This window comes from Lissotriton helveticus, chromosome 11, assembly GCF_964261635.1.
Source record: "Lissotriton helveticus chromosome 11, aLisHel1.1, whole genome shotgun sequence".
In the NCBI taxonomy this organism is placed as follows: Eukaryota; Metazoa; Chordata; class Amphibia; order Caudata; family Salamandridae; genus Lissotriton; species Lissotriton helveticus.
This window is the reverse complement of record NC_136072.1, coordinates 419,980,610-420,004,934: the sequence shown is the minus strand read 5'-3', so window position 1 is coordinate 420,004,934 and position 24,325 is coordinate 419,980,610. Positions and strand designations below refer to the sequence as shown.

General features: G+C 44.0%; 1 protein-coding gene across 1 annotated transcript in view; it reads left to right on the top strand.

The window, feature by feature from the left end:
• Positions 1-6,873: 6,873 nt before the first annotated feature.
• Positions 6,874-24,325, top strand: part of LOC144792795 (eotaxin-like) — a 125,135-nt gene continuing 107,683 nt past the window's right edge. The window contains exon 1 of the mRNA XM_078667998.1: positions 6,874-7,076. Coding sequence (XP_078524124.1) covers positions 6,920-7,076 — 157 coding nt within the window. The 5' untranslated portion in view covers positions 6,874-6,919. The remainder of the gene's footprint in view (positions 7,077-24,325) is intronic.

Genomic DNA, 24,325 nt, shown 5'->3' with positions numbered 1-24,325 from the left:
CTTATGGAAAAAGGCAACCTATAGGAGATTCTCCAGTTATGGAATGGTTAAAGGGCAGTTGATCTGTTCACCCGTGCATGTCTGGGCTTGCATTTTTGGAGCAATTCATAAAAATGCTCAACTTAGGTCGTGAGAACATCTACATAAAAATACCTCCAGGAAACTTTCAAGATCTAAATATCTTCAACTAATTCCTGGTTCCAATTCTGAACAAATGGATCCAAACTTTAAAACCGGAACTGGATGTTGGGCCTTCGTTCAATCCAAAATAAAGTATCCGGATGCGGTGAATCTTTTTGCATGAAGTATCAGGATGTTGTGAATATTTTTGAAGGACTGCCAAAGCAGTGATGATCCCTATGGAAAAATGTTGGACTAAACACTTACCAGCGCTGAATTCACACAATAATTGGCAAGTATGAACGAATATGCCTTATAGAGTAGTTCCGCTGGCCACACTGAAGAAGAATCATCTTTTTAAGCTCCCCATTACTCTGAACATCCAAGAAGCTCTCCAAATTTCGACATACCACCAGAGTTACCTGTATCACCCTCGGTTGAATCAGTCTTGATGCGTTACGTGTTGGTTCTTTTATTTTTTAATTAAATAAAATCATTACATTATAAAAACGAAAAAAACTAAAGATTTTGAACTTATAACTACCATGCATACTCCAACTGGTGTAACTAGTTTTGCTTGGATCTGTAAAATCAATGGTCTGAGCTAGAACTGTAGTGTTAGTGCATAAGGATGGCACCTGTGTCTGGGAACCCAGATTGCTTGTCCTTTTAGCTGGGCCCTTTACACAGTAAATTAATGTTTATTTTCAGTGCTAAATAAAACCTTTTTGTCAACTGTCCTAACATTGGTTGTAACTAAATATTGAATACAATATTATTTTCCTCGTTTCAGTACAGGGTGCATGGGTGGACTTGTCTGACGTGCTTGTTTGATCTTATAGTCTTGATCATTTTAGTTCCTTTGTGTACCTGGGATTTGTGTTGGGACAAATCTGAGACAGGACTCTAATTATATTGTGGGAACAGGACTGTAGTTTTGTTGTGCAGACCATTTGATCATTGGCACTCAAGTTTGGCGGCCAATTCGTTGCAGCTTGTGGCTTTAATGGTATGTGTCAGTGCAGCCCAAATTACATCTGCAAATTTCACTAGTCTGGCCACAGTTTGTGCTGTATTGGCGGAGAAGCACAGGTCTGAGACTTCTCTGCAGTGTCTAAGACCTGCAAATTGGCAATACCAGGTGATGCCGCTCTCTTGTCATCTTTGAGCAGCAGCACTGCAAATGAAGCCAAAATTCACGTTGATAGCTTCATAGACGACAATCGGCTGAGTTGTCCCACTGAGCCCAGGATGGATTAAAGTCTGTGATAGTCTCATGTAAGTGATGCTTTTCCGGGCCGGGACTGGCAAAGCTTTTTCAAAGTAAGGCTGAGGTTTTCCCAGGATATGAGAGGCACCGAGTGCAGAAAGATTGGGTTGGCAGTGTAAACTTTCCAAGTCCCTTTTATGTGATATTTTCTTAACCTGTGCATTTACTGTCTTTTTCCAGGCTGTGACCGCGATATCCTGGTTATGCAAATTGTGAACTTCTGTTTCAAGTAGACTTGTGGCCGTTGCAAACTGTACCAGCCATGGGAAACCAGCCTCTTCAAAAATTGTTTAATTTGAGCTTTAAGTTAGGGTGCCGAGGCACGCGAAGTGCTAATGTAGTATTCTATTATGTCCCCATAGCAAATAATATCCGGGTGGGGGAGTCCAAGCTCCAGTCTCACTCTGGCTCTCCTGCCCTGTTGGGGACAGTTAGAACCTTCTTGTAAGCGTAGATTTGGAGGTTCATGAAGAACTTGATGAGTGCGCTAGGAAATACTAGGTGACCATAATTAATAGAGGAGATAACTTTGGCTGTAAGAACTTTCAAGATGGGTTCCACAGTTGTACTGTGTAGTCTCTGGTTTAGGCGTTTCAGATTGTAAATGATGCTGGCCCCCTTGCTTCTTAAGTATTTTAGGTGGGCCATTGGTTTTGCCCCTTCTGATAGCCTGACGTCCTGGTAGTTGTAGCATGGGCATTTTTTAATTTGCCGATCACCTCGGCACCATTGAGCTGTTTTCTTTCGTTGGTACTTCCCAAGGATGACTATCTTGGTCTTCTCCTGGTTCACCATGAGGTTGTTCTTTTGATTATACCTCTGGAGTGCATTAAGTACTTTCTGTAGACCAGTTTGCGTGTGATCCATTATAACAATGTCATCGGCATACTGGAGGATTTTGGAGTCGCACTTTCCCCAACCTTGGTATGCGCCTGCCAAGGCATTGCCCAGGTTTGCTATTATGTCCCCTAAGCAAATAATATCCTGGTGGGGGAGTCCAAGCTCCAGTCTCACTCTGGCTCTCCTGCCCTGTTGGGGACAGTTAGAACCTTCTTGTAAGCGTAGACTTGGAGGTTCATGAAGAACTTGTTGAGTGCGCTAGGAAATACTAGGTGACCATAATTAATAGAGGGGATAAGTTTGGCTGTAAGAACTTTCAAGATGGGTTCCGCAGTTGTACTGTGTAGTCTCTGGTTTAGGCGTTTCAGATTGTAAATGATGCTGGCCCCCTTGCTTCTTAAGTATTTTAGGTGGGCCATTGGTTTTGCCCCTTCTGACAGCCTGACGTCCTGGTAGTTGTAGCATGGACATGTTTTAATTTGCCGATCACCTCGGCACCATTGAGCTGTTTTCTTTCGTTGGTACTTCCCAAGGATGACTATCTTGGTCTTCTCCTGTTTCACCATGAGGTTGTTCTTTTGATTATACCTCTGGAGTGCATTAAGTGCTTTCTGTAGACCAGTCCGCGTGTGATCCATTATTACAATGTCATCGGCATACTGGAGGATTTTGGAGTCACACTTTCCCCATCCTTGGTATGCGCCTGCCAAGGCATTGCCCAGGTTTGCTCTGTAAAGATTAAAGAGAAGGGGGTGAGGACAAAGCCTTGTTTCAGGCCGTTGTTGCTTGGCACCTTCACTGTTACGGTGGATTGGCTGGTATTTATGCGGACCCAGATCCCCTGATGTACTGCTATTATTGCCTTTAGTAGCTGTTGGGGGATACCCCAGGAGTCTAATTTTTCTCACAGTTTCCCTCTATCAACCAGGTCAAATGCTGCGCTGTAGTCTACAAAACAACAGAAAAGAGGTGATTGCGCTGGCTGTGTAGCTAGGTGTGACAGGTGACCCAATACTGAGATGTTATCTATGGGGGAGCTTTCAGGCCTGAAACTAGATTGAAAGAAGGGAAGAAGGTTGTTGTTTTTTCTCAGGTTTCTAGTTCTTTCAGTAGTATTCTTGCATACACTTTTGCTTCTGTGTCTAATAAAGCAATAAGGCTGTAGTTGTCTGCTTTCGTGCAGTCGCCCTTTTTTATAAATGGGGAAGAGGATGGAACCTTTCCATGATGATGGAATTGTTGAAGTGGTGTAGGTGTGTTTGAAGAGTGGTGTATACTGTCCTGACCAGTATACATGTGAGGCTTTAAACACTGATGCCGGGACGCTATTGGGACCTGGAGCACCATCTGTCCTCATTTTTTGGGGATTAAGTCAGTTACCTCAGCCTCTGTAATATTAGGTATTTTGAGGACCTGAATCAGTCTTGATGACAGACGAATGTCTTTTCCAATGTTGCTATTTAACTCTGAAACACGCCTGCCAGTAAAGACATAATTTAAACAACCATTGACAAAGTGAGTAGGTTAGACTTTTCCATAGTGTATCCACCTAGGCACACCGGCCGCTGGACATTTAGACAGCCATTCACAAAACCCAACAGAAGCTATGTCATGTTGGATTTATAAGCAGGCATACTGCTCTATTTCTTCCTCAAAGTACCAACAAATTAAATTTAAAAATAGGTAGCTGTAAAAGAGGGGCATTGTGAATACAATGGTCTCCACATACAAATTGGAGTGAGTAGTGAACCTTATGAGTCCAATCAGCAGACAGTAAATAATCTAGAGAAGAAAGTAGGGATAAAAAATGTAGGGCCGAGATTGAAATGTGATGAATCAGGACTTGATATCGATTTTTGAAGCCTTACACACAGTTGAATAGCTGCCTGGGAAATCCAGGGAGAGACAGGAATCCTTGTACACAGGCCAACAGACAGAGGTGGGCACAGGCAACAGGCATACAGAGACACAAGCATAAAGCACACAGACAGACACACCGAGATGGACAGAGGGACAAACGGAGAGATAATGGATGCACGAACGAATGGACTGAGGAACAGGTAGATGAATAGATGAATGGATGGGCAGACAAATTGTTGAAGGCTTCATAACCAGTTAATCTTTAGTTCCTTTGCTTAAAGGCTCAATTTTGATTTTGAGGTAGAGAAATGAGTGGCGTCAGCACCTGTATTAATCTCTCATTTGAGAAATCAGTTTTACTAGGTGTCAGTCTGTAGTCTATTATTCTATTATTCTATTAAAAATATTTATAACGCGCACTATCACCATCGGTTTCTTGGCGCTCATAGACAGATGGCGTGGACCAGAGGCTGGAGGTTTAGTCAAATGCGGCTTGGAAGAGCAGGGTTTTTAAAAGTCTGCGGAAGCAGTCATACTTTGGACAGAGTCGGAGAGAGAGTGGAAGGGAGTTCCAAGTAGAGGGGGCCAGGACGGAAAAGCTCAGGCCACCGTGCTTTTTCCTTTTGAATCTAGGGACCTCGAGAAGGTTTAATGAAGCTGAGCGAAGAGCTCTCGTAGGGATATGACGGGACAAGGCCGAAGAGATGAAGACGGGAGCTGCATCTGATAGGGCTTTAAAGGTGGTACATGCCAGTTTAAAAGTGCAGCGTTTGGATACCGGGAGCCAGTGTAGACTGCGAAGAAGAGGAGTGACATGCTGATGCTTCGGCTGGTGGAAAATCAGGCGGGCGGCCTGGTTCTGCACCAGCTGCAGCCGTTGAAGATGGCATGCAGGAATGCCTGCATAGAGAGTGTTCGCATAATCGAGCCTGGAGGTGATGAGCGCAATGACAACTTGGGTCAGGGCTTCTTTACTGAAGTACCTACTGATCTTGCGAATCCGCCTGAGGTGGAAGAAACAGGCAGATGTGACCGCGTTGATGTGGGGTCGCATTGATAGGTCTTCAGAGATAATCACCCCCAGGCTTTTGACTGAGCTCACGGGAGAGGGTGCAAGCCCCAAGGACGTTGGCCAGAACTTCTTCTCTTTGGAATGAGCACCAGTTTGTAACCTGGCATTGCCTGCCTACTCCAGCGTTGGAATCTTTTTTTTTCCAGAAAATATTTTATTGATTTTCATGCCAGTATTTGGCCCAGAAGGTCCCATTTACAGATATATATACATTAGTAGTTATCAACAAGGCATCAAATTCTTACAACACTAAACTAAGAACAGACTGCAATATAACTTTTTGGTATTGCGCTCCATGTCCCTGCTGCACCACGCACCCCAAACTGGCATTCCATATAACTTAACCTGTATCCTGACCATAAGATTAGACCTCCTCCTCAAGAGATTAAGAAAGCGATGGCAGGGGGGCAAGAGTGAGACCATGGTAATCTGCCCATCGCATTCATATTTTGAAATGTTCCTCCAATTCCATGCAGAAGTCCATTCCCCTTTCCCAACCGCCTACAAGGGGCGGCATCTCCACCTTCCATACTCTGGCAATGTCTCGCTTAGCAAGTGTGAGGCCCAGGAAAAGGAGATGGTATCTATCAGAGTTGCTAACTTTCGGGTATCATAATTATCCTACAATGCAATTCACTTGAGGCACACCAACTATCCTGTATCCATGCCAATACTTCCTCACTACAAATCGTTTTTTTATAAACACATTGGCTCAAATCAAGAAAAGAAAAACTAACATTGCTAGAGTGCTTAGATTTGCTGAATAAAAAAAAGCCCAGTACCAAAAAACATGGGTTTGGTGTTCCTGGATCAAGCTGCCACGAGTTAACATTTTTTTTAAAATGTCTACTTTCAACTAAATTAATTGGTTTTCTCTGTTGCAGCAAAGCGGAAACAAGCTAAATCTACTCACCTGTTATTGAATATTTGCAGTGTTAAACATGCATACAGATGCTATGTTGTCATATTTTTTGTAGTCCTGCTTTCAACAAAAATTACATGTGCTTCTTTTCATGTGTTTGGCTATTAGCATTTGTGGTCTTGCTAACAATGCCTTCCATGTACTAAATTGCATGTGAGCCATGCTTGCTAAGTGGATGTTATCGGTGTATCTAGTTAGGGATCCCACAGCTACCACAAAGTATTAGAACTGGATTGACTTACATTTTGAAAAAGACAAATGTCATCCGAAATACTAAATGCTTGCATACCACTCTCACTCAGAGAATCCAAAAGCCACCAAGCCAATTTCAGAACTTGAATGTAATTATTATTATAATGATACCTTAATTCGAATTGAGCAAACTTAAATATGCAACGGCGTCAAGACGCCAGGTTGGGGTATTAGAGCGCTTTATAAAGAAAATATTCATTCATTCGTTATTTTTTATATAGATATGAGAAAATGTTCAACTGTGTTGGATACCATCGACAAATGTCTGCACAGAACTCGCCAGCAGCTGAATTAACCCAGAGGGTTACAGATCACCACCTCCTCAGTGGTACTTATGAAATGACTACCCACATATCCGTGTTTTGAAATGCGCACTCTGTCCCCACCACAGAGGCAATTGCGACACGTTCCCAGTCCCTTGAGAAAGGAAACCCGCGCTTTTCACGCCTTTGCCTCGGAGGGCCGAACTGCTACCTCCTCTTGCTACGTAAACCTGCACACAACGGAAATACTTCGAACAAAAAAGTCCCAATAACGGAGAATAGGGTGGTGTGGGCGAAGGGGGCTTAAAACACCCTTTAAAATGCCTACACAAGCTTGTGACGACCAGAAGGGCCATTTGCTATCTACCGCTCTGGTACTGTCTGTCACCAGAGGCAAAGTGATGCTGCGGAATCTGCCCAAGCTGGCCGTCCTCCTCCTCCTCGTCGCCGGATGTTCGTGTGTTCAAGGAGACTCGTGTAAGTACGCCCTCTACTCATCAGCAACAGAAGGACATCAGTAGCCTATCATTTAGCATTTTAATGCGCCCCACACCGCGCAGGATTACGTAAAAGGTGTTCTGATTAACTGAATTATTTGAGACATTTTTTTTATAATTTATGAAAGTCTACATGCCGTGTTATCCTGTAAGCGCTTAGAACCCACTGAGCTATTTAAATGTCTTTCCAATGTACAACCACATACTATTTGGAGGTAAGTAAAGAGTCGCGTTTCTCAGTATCAGTGATAACATCTACGTTTGGAGGCAAAATATTCTTCATATAAGGATGGCATCTTATATACTACATTGTAATTCTGCCACGGCTATTTTGTAATTTGAGGTAGGTTACAGAGTGCCATATGTTTTCTCAGCTGCTTTAAGTCACTGTACTTTTTGTGGCTGTGTGCCCTATATTTACCAATTCCGGTCAATTTCTACCGACCAAAGTCCGAGTTTCAAAAGTTTTGTGGAAGATTAACATGCTGATCCAGTATTACTGGGTACTTTCCCACTTGAAAATCAAAATCCTGGGCAAATAAAGCGCGTAAAGAGTGTGAAGCAGCGTTAGGCATTAGGGCAGTTGGAGAGGTGCTGCTGCACCGCGTGCCAACATATTCCCATCTGTCATGAGTGATGTCATGTGTGTGGTCATGAACTGTGCATTATGGGGGCGTTGTTAGGTCACTAAAGTATAACTGCTGAACTTTTTTTTTTTTAAATGTAACATTACCTTGTGAATTTCTTCTTTTTTTTTTTTTAACTTAAAGTGAGATATAATTAACCGTACACCACAAAAGGTTGGACGAAGATGCATGGCCACAGCAAGCAACCCCACCACGTTGCAGCTAACCTCCCCAGCCTCACATAATCTTTGGCCATGACTGGAGGAGAATTGGGCACATGCCTTAGCCTGTGGATTGGACCTGCACCTAACACCCCTGCAGGCAGCCAGGTCTTTTGACCATCCTGCTGCAAATGACCCACTTCCTGCGGCGCACATCCTTCAACTGTGCCCGACGTAGGGTTGAGTGCACATAACCCTGTGGTCAGCCAACCCCAGGTTGCTGCCCAAACCCCACGGTTTGTCAACCTGCAGTACATTTTCCATTTTTTTCATCATTTTTGTCCCCAGGAGAGTACATAGACTCCCCCAGTTCTGCCACACAAGCAGCACTCCAAGGTACCACAGAACAGCGCAAGCTTTACTTTTTGACACTTGCAATGGCCCGTGGTACCCCTGAGTACTCCAGCGGGACCTCACTGGAGGGTCGCTCTGGCTCCCACAGGAGTCTTGCGGGACTGCATGGTTTGCCACATTATGTCCTGTGGGCTTTGTCCCTGGATACCCACACAAGGGGTAAGGGGTCAGGCTACCCTTACCCTGTCCCTTGCATATTATTTTTTACGTATAAACTCAGTACACAGGGACGTTGTCCCCGTCTACCGAACTGGCAGTCGCAATATTTCTGTGGATGTTGCGGCCAACCAGATTGCTCGGTCCTGGGAGAGTGATGGAGCTGACGGGTAAAAGAGTCCTCTCATCCAATCTGAATGGTTATTTTTTTAATTTGCAGTACAGTGAGAGTAGCACCGTACCAACCGTCCAGCTGTTTTGACCTCTAATTTCTCTTAATTTATATATATATATATATATATATATATATATATATATATATATATATTAGAAATTAATATATATATATATATATATTAGAAATTAAGAGAAATTAGAGGTATATATATATATGTATTCACTGAAAAAAATCAAACGTTACTGGGGCGTCATAGTTAGGCTCATTTTTCACTCGTACAAAACCAGAGAAATTCAGCAGTTATAGCTAGCTGAGCTAACTATAACTCGTGCCCCCGCAATGCACTGCTTATGACCTCACATATTACATCAATCATGAGATGGTCAGTGACTTCACTGATGACATCTCAAATGATATCACCGATGACATCATCCAGTGACTGTGAGCGTTTTAAGAAAGGTTTATGAGTGTTAAATATACATACCAAGGTGTTTTGGTGAATCAGTGGATGTATGAGTGTTTAGATGAATGATTCAGTGGGTGTGTGTCTGACTATAAGTGAGTGATTAGGTGTTTTAGTGAATGTATGGGTGAATGACTAGGTTTTGAGAATGTCTGTATCAGTCTGTCAGTTGATGTCTAAGTGGCTGTATGGGATGGTGAGGGGGTACATGAGTGGCTGTATGGGTGATTGATTGGTTGTCTCAGTACCTGTATTGGTGATTGAGTGCCTGTGGGGGTGGGTGGGAGGGTGTGTGAATGCCCACATAGATGAGTGAGTGGGTGAGTCAGTGACGGTATGGGTTAGTGAGTGCATAAGTGAGGGGCTCTATAGGTGACTGATTGTGTGTATGGCTTTGTCAGTGAGTGAATGGGTGTGTCAGTGGTATATGGTAAAGGTAGTATAGGTGAGTGTTGGAGTATATGAGTGACTGTATGTGTGAGTGAGGGATTGTTATAATGGCTGTATGGGTGAGTGTGTTCTTGTGCCAGTGACTATATAGGTGAGTGAGTATGTGTTAGTTTCTGTTTTAATAAGTGAGTGTGTGTGTGTGTGTATAACTGTATAGGTGAGTAAGTGGCTGTGTGATTGACAATATAGGCAACTGAGTAGGCATGTGAGTAGCTCTATGAGTGATTGACAGTGTGTGAGTGGCCCATGTGAGTGTATTGGTGGATACATCAATGGCTGTATTAGTGAGTGAGTTGCTGTATGAGTGGCTGTATTGGTGACTGAGTGGATGTGTGTGTGTAGATCTATGAAGAAGTGAGTGGGTGTGTAAGTAGTGGCAAGAGTGTGTCAATGGTTTTGAGAATGGTAGTGTGGAAGTTGGAGTGGGTGTATGAAAGGTCATATGGGGGTGTGAGTGGGTGCATCAGAGACTCTGTGGATGATGTCATCAGTGATGTCATTCGAGATGTCATCAGTGATGTCATTTGAGATGTCATCAGTGATGTCATCAGTGATGTCACTGACCATGTTATGAGTGATGTAATATGTGATATGTAATATGTGATGCAATATGTGAGAACATAAGCAGTGCATTGCAGGCGTGAGTTATAGTTAGCTCAGCTAACTGGTGCACTACTATTTCATGGATGAAGTCCCCTTGACTCTTGAGGGTCCTTGGGGGCTAACTTACACTACTGCCAACTCCAGTAACACCCAGGCAGAGTGATTGCTGGGAGGTTGTCAGAGGCCACACCTCTTTCTCTACCAAACTACAAATGCATCTCCTGGCACACTACTGGTTGGCGGAAGTAGTCCACTTTAGGCCTGAGGCCATCAGGAGTAAAGTGGAATGAATCCCTCAAATAGAAGCACGGTAGAAGGCACATTTGCAGAGTGATAGAGAAAGGGGGTGTGGCCTTCTAGTTCTCTCAGCAATCCCACTCTATGGGACTTACTGGAGGTAACAAGAGGGCTTGTTGGCCCCCAAAGACCCTCAGCATTCAAGGGGATTTCATTTCCAAACCACTATTGCGCCAGGAGGCATGTTTGTAGAGTGACGTGCAGGGGGCGTGGCCACTGGCGTCGTGCCAGAGTTTTAAAAATGTAATACTTTTAATCCCACCATAGCAAACTGCAATGTCTCGGGGGTGGGCACCCCAGGACATTGCTGGAGCATGCCCTGGGGTGGCGGTCCCCAGGTCAATCTACTGTTCCACGAGGGGCACTGCGCCGCTCCCCCCAACATTAATTAAGCCCGGGGGGTTGTGGTCCTCGGGGATGCGGGGGGCAGAGCCCCCCCATTTTTTAATATAGCTCCAGTGAGGTGGCGGTCCCCGGGGCTGTGGGGGGTTGCATGGCTCCCCGCATTTGTGTGAGTTCGCCTAGGGAGGTGGCAGTCCCTGGGGCTGTGTGGGGAAGCTGTAGCCCCCCCAAGCATTATTTTTTAAAATAGCCCTAGGTAGGTGGCGGTCAACAGGGCTGCGGTGGGCTGCATGGCACCCAGCATTTCCTTTGTCTTCAGCCCCGGGGAGGAGAGGGTCCCCAGAGCAGCAGGCGGCCCAAGCAGTCCCCCATTATTATTTTTCCTTTTTCCCTGGAACCTGGCCCACATGGAGGGCTTAAATTAAACGAAGCATGGGAGTCCAATCTTCTGATGTTTTTCATTATACCCTGGCTACCTTCCAAGTGTCCAAGAATTCTTCAGTCAGCAGGCCACCCGTAATATCAGTTGCAGAGCCTCACGTTTGAACAGTGACACCATCCAGTCAAATCCTTCAGTTCAAGTTGAGTGTAGCTGGCTGGCATCCAATTACATATACATCTAAATGAAGTCTGACCAAAAAGGACGCCCAGCCTCACGTTAAAAGAAAGAGGACATGATAATGTTGAACATTTCTATTGAAGTCACTGGGGATCAAAGTACCCTAAACTTGAACATTGATAATAAACTACATTTGTGATGGATTAGGTAGAGAACTGTCAATAACTGTGCTATATATATATATATATATATATATATATATATCCAACATTCGCAGCTCCCAATTGCAGGAAAGAACCAGTGGAGACCCTTAGAATGGCAGCAGATGAATTTATTGAGCAGCAGCCTGCATGCCGAGGCTCCAGGGACAAGGAAAAAATACACCATCTATTCCAGCCAGACGCGTTTCGAGTGATGAAACTCTTCCTCAGTGGCTTGTGGAATGGCCAGGGAAAAGCGTCTTGTATGCACCAAACTATATTTATTGTCTTCCCGCCCCAAAGTGGGTGTGGCCCTCGGGCATCCTGGGAGATGTAGTTCGTGCGTGCGCTTCACCCTGGTCAAAATGTCCATACTCTCGGTGTCCTGTCACCAAGTCTCTGCTCTGCTTTGTGGATACTGCTCCCACTGTGCGCAAACACCTTTTTCTGCATAAGGTGAGTGCTCAGTCTCCCACCGCTCGTGCAGTGTATATGGAACACTGCAGCGGCCCCGCTCGACCGCAGTCGGTTCTTCCTACGACCTGGGCAGGCCGTTACTAAATCCAACATTCGCAGCTCCCAATTGCAGGAAAGAACCAGTGGAGACGCTTAGAATGGCAGCAGACGAATTTATTGAGCAGCAGCCTGCATGCCGAGGCTCCAGGGACAAGGAAAAAATACACCATCTATTCCAGCCAGACGCGTTTCGAGTGATGAAGAAGGAAGAAGGTCGTAGGAAGAACCGACTGCGGTCGAGCGGGGCCGCTGCAGTGTTCCATATACATTGCATGAGCGGTGGGAGACTGAGCACTCACCTTATGCAGCAAAAGGTGTTTGCGCACAATGGCAGCAGTATCCACAAAGCAGAGCAGAGACTTGGTGACAGGACACCGAGAGTATGGACATTTTGACCAGGGTGAAGCGCACGCACGAACTACATCTCCCAGGATGCCCGAGGGCCACACCCACTTTGGGGCGGGAAGACAATAAATATAGTTTGGTGCATACAAGACGCTTTTCCCTGGCCATTCCACAAGCCACTGAGGAAGAGTTTCATCACTCGAAACGCGTCTGGCTGGAATAGATGGTGTATTTTTTCCTTGTCCCTGGAGCCTCGGCATGCAGGCTGCTGCTCAATAAATTCATCTGCTGCCATTCTAAGGGTCTCCACTGGTTCTTTCCTGCAATTGGGAGCTGCGAATGTTGGATTTAGTAACGGCCTGCCTAGGTCGTAGGAAGAACCGACTGCGGTCGAGCGGGGCCGCTGCAGTGTTCCATATACACTGCACGAGCGGTGGGAGACTGAGCACTCACCTTATGCAGCAAAAGGTGTTTGCGCACAGTGGGAGCAGTATCCACAAAGCAGAGCAGAGACTTGGTGACAGGACACCGAGAGTATGGACATTTTGACCAGGGTGAAGCGCACGCACAAACTACATCTCCCAGGATGCCCGAGGGCCACACCCACTTTGGGGCGGGAAGACAATAAATATAGTTTGGTGCATACAAGACGCTTTTCCCTGGCCATTCCACAAGCCACTGAGGAAGAGTTTCATCACTCGAAACGCGTCTGGCTGGAATAGATGGTGTATTTTTTCCTTGTCCCTGGAGCCTCGGCATGCAGGCTGCTGCTCAATAAATTCATCTGCTGCCATTCTAAGGGTCTCCACTGGTTCTTTCCTGCAATTGGGAGCTGCGAATGTTGGATTTAGTAACGGCCTGCCTAGGTCGTAGGAAGAACCGACTGCGGTCGAGCGGGGCCGCTGCAGTGTTCCATATACACTGCACGAGCGGTGGGAGACTGAGCACTCACCTTATGCAGCAAAAGGTGTTTGCGCACAGTGGGAGCAGTATCCACAAAGCAGAGCAGAGACTTGGTGACAGGACACCGAGAGTATGGACATTTTGACCAGGGTGAAGCGCACGCACGAACTACATCTCCCAGGATGCCCGAGGGCCACACCCACTTTGGGGCGGGAAGACAATAAATATAGTTTGGTGCATACAAGACGCTTTTCCCTGGCCATTCCACAAGCCACTGAGGAAGAGTTTCATCACTCGAAACGCGTCTGGCTGGAATAGATGGTGTATTTTTTCCTTGTCCCTGGAGCCTCGGCATGCAGGCTGCTGCTCAATAAATTCATCTGCTGCCCTTCTAAGGGTCTCCACTGGTTCTTTCCTGCAATTGGGAGCTGCGAATGTTGGATATATATATATATATATATATATATATATATATATATATATATATATATATATATACTACTATAATAAAGAGAGAACTGGGAACCTTTGAGGCGGGTAAACTCAGGAACCACAGCCCCAATCAAAACACCCAATACAGCGTTGGAACGGGCAGGGTAAGCAGATGGACATAGGCTATATAGCAGCAAAAAATATACGTTAGAAGGGCAAAGTACGTTCTTTGCCAAAGTAGTTCCTTGGAAGTAGTACCATATCGGAGGTGGGCGTGTGCGTTAACAACGTTCAATGCAGTAGGCTGCTGACATCACGGGCCGGCCATTTTGGTAAAGTAAACAGGTCTGGCCGGCCACTAGCGCGGAACCGACACCCTGCGGAGGCCGACATGCCCAACAAACGGCCAGGAGCTTTGAACCGACACCCTGCCAAGTCACACATGCCCAACAAATGCAAGACACACAACCTTAGGTGGCGCGGAGTGCCCGTGTCGGGGTGCGCGATGCTGGTAAGTAAAGTTGACGGTGCATGTCCTCGGCCCCGCTCGCTCCCCCCGGCTCTCAGCCGCGCTACCTCCTCCACCCCTTCAGTACGCTCATTCGGCGAGCCTCTTTCCTCCTCCAGCCAATAGAGAGGCAGGTCCCGGGGGAGGGGCTACATCTCGCCCTGGCCTCTCTGGCACCAGGATTGATGTTCCCGTTGGTAGAACCGGCCGGATCCAAACGCAGAGGGACCTGGCCCGGCCTGTGGTGGAGCCGCGCACCGAGGGCTTCGGCGGCCGGGCTGTAGCCGGAGCGCAGGGAAAGGGGCCGCAGGTGGAGGCGGTGCTGTGCGTATCCCCTCTCTGCCTCTACGCCGCTGGCATCGGGGGCAGGCTGAGGCTGGTACCTGTGGCAACGAGCGGGCTCGGGCTCGCGGGTGGTCACGGACAGGCATGGATCTCATGGGCGCCCACCACATGCACCAGTGACACCCCGAGCCCATCAGCTTCGGCATCGACCAGATCCTGAACTCCCCGTACCAGGACAGCTGCATGATCTCGGGCTCCCGCCTGCAGGACTCGGACTACGGCCTGGGCTGCATAGTGAGCAGCGCCTACAACACCATGACAGGGAGCAACAGCGGTGGGGGTGGTGGGAGCGCCAGGCCCGGCTTTAACAGCGCCTGCAGCATGGCCTCGCTGCCCGACTCCTACAACATGGGTCTCAGCTCGGCCGGGGTCCGACACACGCCCTGTGCAAATGTGCGCTCTGACGGAGAATCAATGTGAAAGTTTGCAAGTGTTGCATGTCCGTCTCCCTGCCTGTCTTTCTGTTGCCCCTCTGAAGCAGAGTTTTAGTGATCAGTTCATTTCAGTTAAGTTCAGTTCATTGTTGGTATTGTTTGTATTTATTCTGGTATGGTTTGTATTTATTCTGGTATCAATCGAGACATGGATTTTTTAGATGAAAAAAAAAATGTTGTATACCGTGAGACATTACAATAATTTGTACTTTCACATTAAAAACATTACACAAGTACATTTTCAACCCCGGACAACGTCGGGACGGGCTGCTAGTATATATATATATATATATATATATATATATATATATATATATATATATATATATATATACAAAACAACCCTACTTCCAAAGGAAAGAGAGCACGCACTCACGAGGGCTGCAGGATTACGGCTTCTTTATTTTGTTAGGCCTCCCTCAACCCAGCAACCATCAGATACGCATTTCAGCTGTAGTAACAACCTTTGTCAATCTGGTAAGTGCCATTTTTTCCCCACGATTTAACATGTTACATTCATAGATATAGAAAAAATACTACATATTTACTTATTTACATATTTGCGAAGATCCCCCATTGCATTAAAATTACAAATACCAATTCCATGCTTGTATCATTATAGTAGAACTGCTGAAAGCTTGTGCATATGTTGCAATAAAAGGTATAATGCACCAATTATCACTCTGCTGTTGATGCATATGTAGTCCACCAGAATACTCCAATATTATCATACTTCTGCAGTGGGAGATTCTTCGTCTTCATAAAAAAATAGCAATCACATGTTATCAGCACTGCAATATTCTTAAAATACTGAGGACACTTTGATTGAGATTTTACCATTTAACATTAGCAGTGGTTAAATTCATTGTTTGTATACAGTCCATCGCCTTCATGTTTTGTTTAAGAATAAAAAGAGACAGATTCAGGTCTCCCAATTTAAACTATGCACATTTTACTCCCAGTTACGATGCCAAACTTAAATAAACATAAATACCCGCTCAAGGATATCCAATTTGCAATATCTGTACAGAATACCAAAAGAGTACAATTGTTCACTTTCAGGCACTTCAAATACCACACGCCTATTTTAGCATCATAGAGGACTACCATTCCCATAATTCCCATCAAGAAAAAAGAATATTTAGGCTCTTAAATGACATCAAACAATGTGTAGAACAAATTATGCAAGGAAAACCCAATGTCCTGTGCTTTTAATATCCCCGGAGTTTTGCACAGGAAGCACTATTGGAAACACTCTTATCAGAGAGATTGTTCAATATAATCAATGCTTGTATAGCAGGTCCGAGGCAACTGCACGTCCTCACGCTAATCTGCAAACAGTCTCCAATTTCTTTGACAGAGCAATATAAACATTCTTGCGGGATTGGGAGAGGCCCACTCAATCAACATTTAGTAAGCACAACAGTCCTGACCGCTTCTCAGCGGTGCCCTGTCACCAAATCTCCATCGGCATTCTGAGTGAGGCTTTAGGTCGGCCAATATAGATATATATATCCCAGTAGTGGTCACTATGGGGTAGTTATAGTTAGGACCACGTTTTCATAGGAAAAGCATTTTTTGGTTTGCGCATAACTTTGGTGTCATTTGAAGAATCATCACAAAATGTTCCACAAAAAGTCTCATTCATCTCAGCTACTTCCTGGAAAGCTTTGGGGTGAACCGTCAAGTAGGGGCTGAGAAAAGGGGGTGTCTCAAAAAGTGTTTTCCCCATTCATTTCTCCTTTGAAAAACTAGACAGAGCTACTTCCAAAATGACTGAACAAACTGATACCAAATTTGACAGAAAGCAAAATCCAGTCCGGAAAACGTTATTTTTGTAATTTATTGTAGTTCTGTTAAGTAGTTTTTGAGAAATTAAGGCTAAAAAACGTATATTTCACAACTCTGGGGACTACAAGGTCTCCAGATCTCAAGATGAGATCTGATTGGCTGCCCCTACATCAACAAAGATGTGATAGCAGCCATTTTAGGACTCAGGACTCAGGTCTCCCGTCCTGAAAAAAAGTATAAATAAACATGTAAGGGATAAGAAAGGGATACCCTAGCCCTCAGGCCTGAAACAAATATATATTTTTTTAAATGTACTGCATATTTGCGGTGGATCCATAAACCACCAGTAAAATAAATAAATAAAAGCACATGGACTACCACTTTAAAAACAAATCCTACAAGGGTGGGCCAGGGCCAGAGGAGGCAGGAAAATATATTTTATAGGGGAGGGGGCATGTGGTCCCCCTCCCAGAGCCTCCTTGATGCCTTGCGGCCCCATCCCCCGGGGCAAATGTATAAAAAAAAGGGGAAGGGTTGTGAGAGTTCCCCCTCCCCAAGCCTCCTTCAGGCACCAAAGCCCATATCTCCTGGGCTGATGTATGATTAAAGGGGACGAGGCAGGCAGCCTTGCCCTCCTGGAACCACTTTCAGGCCCAGGTGGCTCATCCTCTTCTTTTGATGTATAATTAAAGGAGAGGGGGTGGGCAGCCTCCTTCCCAAGCAACCGTCATGCCCCCGAGACCCCCTTCCACAGGGCTGGCTCTGTTGCGGTGTCCTAGTGACACACAAAAGCTTATCCTTGCTTGTGTTCTCACATACAGGGAACTAAGAATTGCTCCCCCCCAGCAGGAGCAAACGTAACAGCTACTCCTGCAGGGGAGGGAGCAATGTCGGCTCCTGTCATGCCCTGTATGGGTGCAGACATGGGAGCCAGTGGAGCTTTAGGAGGACTTGGGGTATCGTGACTAATTCTGTGGGGTGCCCCGTGTATGCCCACCATTTTTTTAGGAAAGGCAAAATGTTGCCTACGGGGGCGGTTGCAGCGTGCTGGCAAGGCCCCAACAATAATAATGGTGTGGGGTGCCCTGGTTGGGCACTGTGGCACCCCAGTTAAAAATAAAATGTACTTGACCACTCAAAGAAGAGGTAAATCATTGGCGCTCCATTAATTGTAACACACAATGGGTGTATAATCCTACCACAATTTTTCTCGGGCATCGTTCATGGGTCTTTTTGCTACGTTTTGGAACAATCAGCCTGATGCTTTTGCTTGATTTAAAGGTTCTCTTGGGTTGATTTTTCCTAAATGCTTCTTTTAACGATGGTGGGTCTCTGTTCAACACTGCTGTGTGCGCCAGGTGCAAGACTTACATTTAGTTTGCAGTATAACCAGCAGTCAGTGTAGTTTCATCAGTGCCAGAGTGCAGGGCTGTGGCAAGGGTATAGGGTCAGACATGCCTTTTATTCAAGCAGTCATTTCCTCGTTGTGCTTGAGCCCTTAATGGCCAGTTTTGAATGCCCATGGCCACCCCTCTTACCTCTGTCAATTTCCTCAGCTCCTTCAGGTTAATTGCAGTAGGCTCAAGGAGGATTAATAAGAGAGAGAGAGAGAGAGAGAGAGGGAGAGAGAGATTAAGGGAAGGAGGGGAAAGGTACAGAGGAAGCTATCAGAGAGGGAGAAAAGAGAGAGGAGAGAAGGAGAGAAAAAAAATGGAGGGATGGGAGGAGTAAGATTGTGCAAGGAAACTAAGTGTGCCTGGCTAGTTTGTGCATTTTTGCAAGGGCTGCTTTTGGTTCCCCAGTCATTCTCTGCAAGGGTACCATGAGCTCTACCACAAGCAAGGGACACGGGTCACTCTTTCCCCAAATGGATGGTAACCGCGGCCTTATTTGGGGTGCAGTCGGCAACACACAGCCATTGGCCTCTACGCCACTGCACCTGCAGTACCAATGATAACTACACCCATTCCGAAGTGACTCTTCAGGGCAAAAATGGACTTGACCATGTGGTTTTAAACCTTGTATCTAATTCTTTCTACATTCCATAACACTACCAACTTGTAACATATTTGCAGAGTCTATAGATTGTCCAGGAGGTCATAAACTTAGTTTAACCTTCATAATGCCTTTACAGGGCCTGCAATTACTCAAATACGAGGCCATGTTACACAAACCTAACAAGTTTCAGACCCAAACTGGGAAGGATTCACAGAACTTTTATGTAAATGTGTCTAATTCTTGGAAATGTATGAGTAATTAACACCTACGTAAGGCATAATACACATCTTATCACAGAAAAGCATTGCAGGTCAACTTTCTTTTATTTTACTAGCCAGGCATGTGCAACAGTCTTTGATAATGTATTCCCCTATTATGCACTGTGTGTGTGTGCGTGTATTTGTGTGTGTGTGTAAGTTCTCTGCTTAGTACATGAGTCTGTGCTTGTGACTACAATACTCTTTATTTCCATGCAATCACGCATTTGTGTGTGTGTAATATGAAATCCAAGGAAATGCAGGTAAATTAGCAGACAAGTTGCTTACTCATAATTGCAGGCCTAAGCTTTTCTGATACTGTGTTAATCAGTCGAGGCATCTTCAAGATCTATTAGCCATAATAAGCTTTATTTGGGCAGTCGCCATAAAAGCAAACACAACAATTTAAATCTAGATCTATTATCACTGGGCTGCAATACTCCTTCCTTCACTTTTATTGACATCCCTCTCTGAACACAACATAGAGAAAGCATTTCCTTTTCTCGCTAGAGAATTTCGTTGGCTGCTCATAACTGGTTCACTGATACGTAGGATCTATCCACAAGTCAAACCATGTCGTTTTTTTTGTTTATATTTTGGTATTCTGTTATTGCATACGTTTGTATTGTTTAGAACACAGGATACAGGGTCTTCCACCCTGGAAACCTTGATCTGTCCCTGAGGATCTCTGGGATTGTAAAGAAGTTGGCAATGAGGAAATCATCATTCATTGACAACATCCCCAGAACTCTTATGACTGCTGTCACGCTGGTCATCCTATGCCCTATCTCTGATGCTGACACATGTTCAGTCCACTCCTGCATTCCTGTGCATGCCTGCTACTTGGTGTGAGAAGAAGGTCACTGTGCAGGTGGTAGCAAAGCTGCTTGGATCTGGGCCTGATACATGATCCAGAGTCTCTAGAAAGAAAACTGTCAAAGGGAGAAGGGACTGGCAGCTCCCACTGCACTGACAGAGAAGAGTGCATTCACAGCTTATGGACCATCAAAGTACATTTGGCACCAAAGTCACGGCATGTTGTGCTTTGAACATGGTCAGCTGCACACTTTAACCGTTCGGTAAGCTTGAAACACTGACAGGAGGTGGCCGGTGTATTTCGGAAGACTACACAACTTTTTTAGAGCCTCCCGTGAGACAATCCGTGTAGTGAAAAGAATGTAATTACCTTCACTATGCAGGAGAAGAAATACTTATTGTTTCAAACTCTTCCGTACATCATTGATTACGACAAAGCAATCAAGCCCAACATCAAGAAGATAAGGCACTGGGCAATTTCCCACACACATCTTATAGAGTTGGGGGCAGATTTATGTCGGACTTGCGCCACGTTTACGCCGCCGTTGCGTCACGCAACGGCAGCGTAAACGTGGCGCATACCTGTGACCCATTTACAACGTGACGCATCTAGGCAGATGCGTCACGTTGTAAAGCCCTGCGCCACATGTGGGCGTTCCGGCGAAGGGTGGGCGTTCCGGGGCAGGTGCGCCTTGCAATAGTGCCTGCGTGAAATCTACAAGATTTCACGCAGGCACTTGTGCGACGCTGCTACGTCAATTCCTTACGCCTGCTTGAAGCAGGCGTAAGGACTGACACAGCACGCTAAGTATAGGGCACACACGAGCATTGCTGGAGTCGCGTTGCGCTTGCGACGCGACTCCAGCGATGCGCCGCCCTTACGTCACGAGATGCGTCACGCACCTGCCTACCCTTGAGTCACGGCGTGCCACATTGCAAATGCGGCACATCCGCCGTGACGCACGGGTAGTTTTGCGTGACGCAGTTGTTCTGGCGCATCCCTGCTGATTTGCAGAGATGCGCTAGAACTCATAAATATGCCCCTTGGTTGTTACTTGCACAGAAGATGAACAAAATAAAAAAGAACATTTCAGCCACAAATAAATTTATGTAAGTTGTTGGTTTTAAGATGCCTGACTTCGGGTGTGGTACATGTGAGTCTAGAAGCCAGACTGATGCAAAGGGATGATCATATACAACCTTACTCACAGATGGATAACGCTGTCCTTCACTAAAATACTTGAAGACCGTCCATAGAAGTACCCAGTTTATCTTATTGAAGCCCTTGGCAGCATCAACTGTATATTTAGCTTAAGGTAGCTTATTATGCTAAGTCAGCTACACAAACCCTTAAAGGCAGGAATACCCATACTGGAGCCCACTTTGGTACAAAGAACAATTAAAAAATAGAAACAGTTGATCCAGCGGGCTATAGAAAATATATCATAAACAACGCTACCCAACTTCATAACCTATAAACAAAATTCTATACTAAATATGGACCCATTTATGAACCTGATATATTTTGGGCCTACTGAATCAGGTGGTCAGAATAAATCTTTATACACATTATCTACAAACTATATACATATTTATACATTTGCTGAAAGAATATTGTCATTAGAATAAAACCCAACCATTTAAACGACCACCATAGGCGACGTGATCTAGCTAATAGTAACCTACACTTCTGAATAACCAAGACCAGCTTGTTTGTCAAAAGTAAGATTTTATTTACTAAATTATGGTATATAATTTGGAGGTTTTATAAATGAATTTTATTAGCAATAAAGCAAGCATGATTGTAAAGAATTAAGAGAAAATACAATTTAAGCAAATGAATCAAAAATCAAAGTGAATATTTAAAGTTTAGCATTTCTAAAACCTAAGTCCCTAAATAAGCTAAATAGATAGAAATTAAAGTAAAGTTCTTTGAGGATTCTTACGTGCTCCACGCAAAGTCCAGCAGCACTTCGCCCTCATCGGAAAGTCAGAAAGCAGCAGCCAGCCCAACCCTAAGGGCATGACTTTTTATACCTTTCTACGCTAACTAAACTAGCAAAGGAAAGTTTTCAGAAATCCTCGACGTCCCATTGGCTGAGAGTGACAAGTGACATGTCACCCAATTCTCAAAAAGTTCCATAAAATCAAGTCTCATAAGGACCATTGTCTCTTCCACGTGAAGCCAGAAGCTTCCTGAGATTGCAACAAATGTATTAAGTCATTCTCGCAGCGTCCATAGACTTTCAATACAACTTCCGCGGATGCCAAGTTAAGGACTGACAAAATGTTCACTTTCGACCTTGGCCATGTCCGACAGAATGATGTCAGCTCATCAGTTTTTGCTTTGTGAATGCAGCTTCAATAAACGCTTTAATTCAGAATGGGCGTCTCGTGACTTTCTGCAGAATAATATGTCAGCTCTTTTTCTGCGGTTCAAATGACTAGGCCCAAAAGCAGGCAACTTATGATTTCTAATATAAAACAAACACAAGAAAAGTATTAATGTAAGAAATAATGTAGATTCTGTATCCACCCCAAGTTTTACTAATTAATTAACCCACCCGATTAATCAAATGTTACCTAGCCATTGCAAACAAATAAAGCAGCGTTTATATCTACCATTCTCCGTTTTTTTCATGAGACCCATATGCACCTAGAATAGTAGAAATGACATCACACAGACAAGGAAAAGCAAAACAAGCACATGCTTCTTTTAAGTTTGCAGCAGTTAGTAATGACAAAAACGAAAACAATAATTTATTTTATTATTTTGCACGAACAAAAAGATGCAACATTTATGCACGTTTATGAGCACATATGTTAGTCCCCCCACATGTAAAGTTTAATCTAAGTTGTATTAGTACAACATATCACAAATCATTAATATTATTATTCATGTTATGGAAATATGACTTTGCGAGTTTAAACAAAATTTTGTTTTCTATCTCGCTCCATCAACTCCCTCATCTGGTGATTAACAAATCACCACACCAGCACTCAAAATTTTGGTAAATTAAATTTATAAGAAATCGATTCAAATTCATTTGTATCAGTAAACCTAAAAGTCTGTTTCTGCATAATCTTTGCAATTAACATGACGTTCTCTATGTAATTCCTGTAATTCGATCTCCCTTTCTTCTTCTTTTCTGAGTTTATAGATTCTTTTCTTTTCTTTCAACTGTTTCTTTCTTTTATGTAACAAACAACCTAATTTGGTCAAAATAAAAATGAATACTATTACAATCAAAGGTGCCAGAATCTTGCCAAGAATTGAACTTCCGATATTATGAAACCAGTTTTTAATTGCTTGAAACCTTTTTGAAAGTTTCCCTGTAAAATCTTCTTCTTCTAAAGGAATTATCTCTGAATGCATTTGTGTAATATTCTTAATATACATTTCAATATTTTTACTTTCGTCAGGTATATATGTACAGCAATGTTGAACATGTAAAATGCCACAGACTCCTCCCTCTTTTGCTAGGAGTATGTCTAAAGCAAGACGGTCTTGAATTACCATAGATCTAATTGCAATAACTTCAACATTCACTAATTGAAATCCATCAGCAGTGTCAGTTGATAATCTATCAACTATAGTGGACAATTTTCTGATTCTCCCTGCATTTAGGGTTATACCAACAAAAGGAATTACAGCTTGAAAAATATCTCCCAGAACTTCAGTAAAAGTTTCTCTTTTAGCTCTATTTACATAATTATGAATTTTAAACAATCCTTCTGAATCTCTGTCAACATGAAACACTTTAGGAAAAACAATTCCCACATAACAAGTTCCATACCAATGGTCTGGAAGGTTGTAGTAGGCCTTGTCACCACAAACAAAATAAATCCCAGGAAAGATAGGATCTTTTCCACCTTTAAATCCCCAACCTCCCATAATCTGATAAGTATCTTCACAGTTACTTGCACCTACAAAATAATTATCAAAAAGTGTGTTATCTCTTCTAATGCAAAGTTTTCCACTAACAGGTTTGTCTATGTGAATTGCAATATTTTCAAGCATTTTACCATTTAACTTCTCATCCTCTTTCTGCCAGAAAGCAGTTTTAGTCTGCTTGACTAATTCATTCCTTTTATAAATTGCTCTTCTCTCTTCAACCATATTCAAAAATTTCTTTCCTTCAGCACTTAATTTACATGTTAGATTATTCTTGTAAGCATACTCATATGTGAGTTCGTTAGTAACAAGGAAATATTCTCTCATTTGTTTTGCTTTCTTATGCTTATTTAAAGCATTATCAATCTTAACATTAGCAAAAATCTCATCATAATTTGAATAGTAATATTCTAAACGTCCAGTTTGATAAAATAAACTAGTTAATACACTACATGTTACAGCATAAGTGAGAGGAAGCATATTATATGTTACTCCCTCAGAAACAGAAGCAGGTAACTTAACACAGACATAACAGTCTTT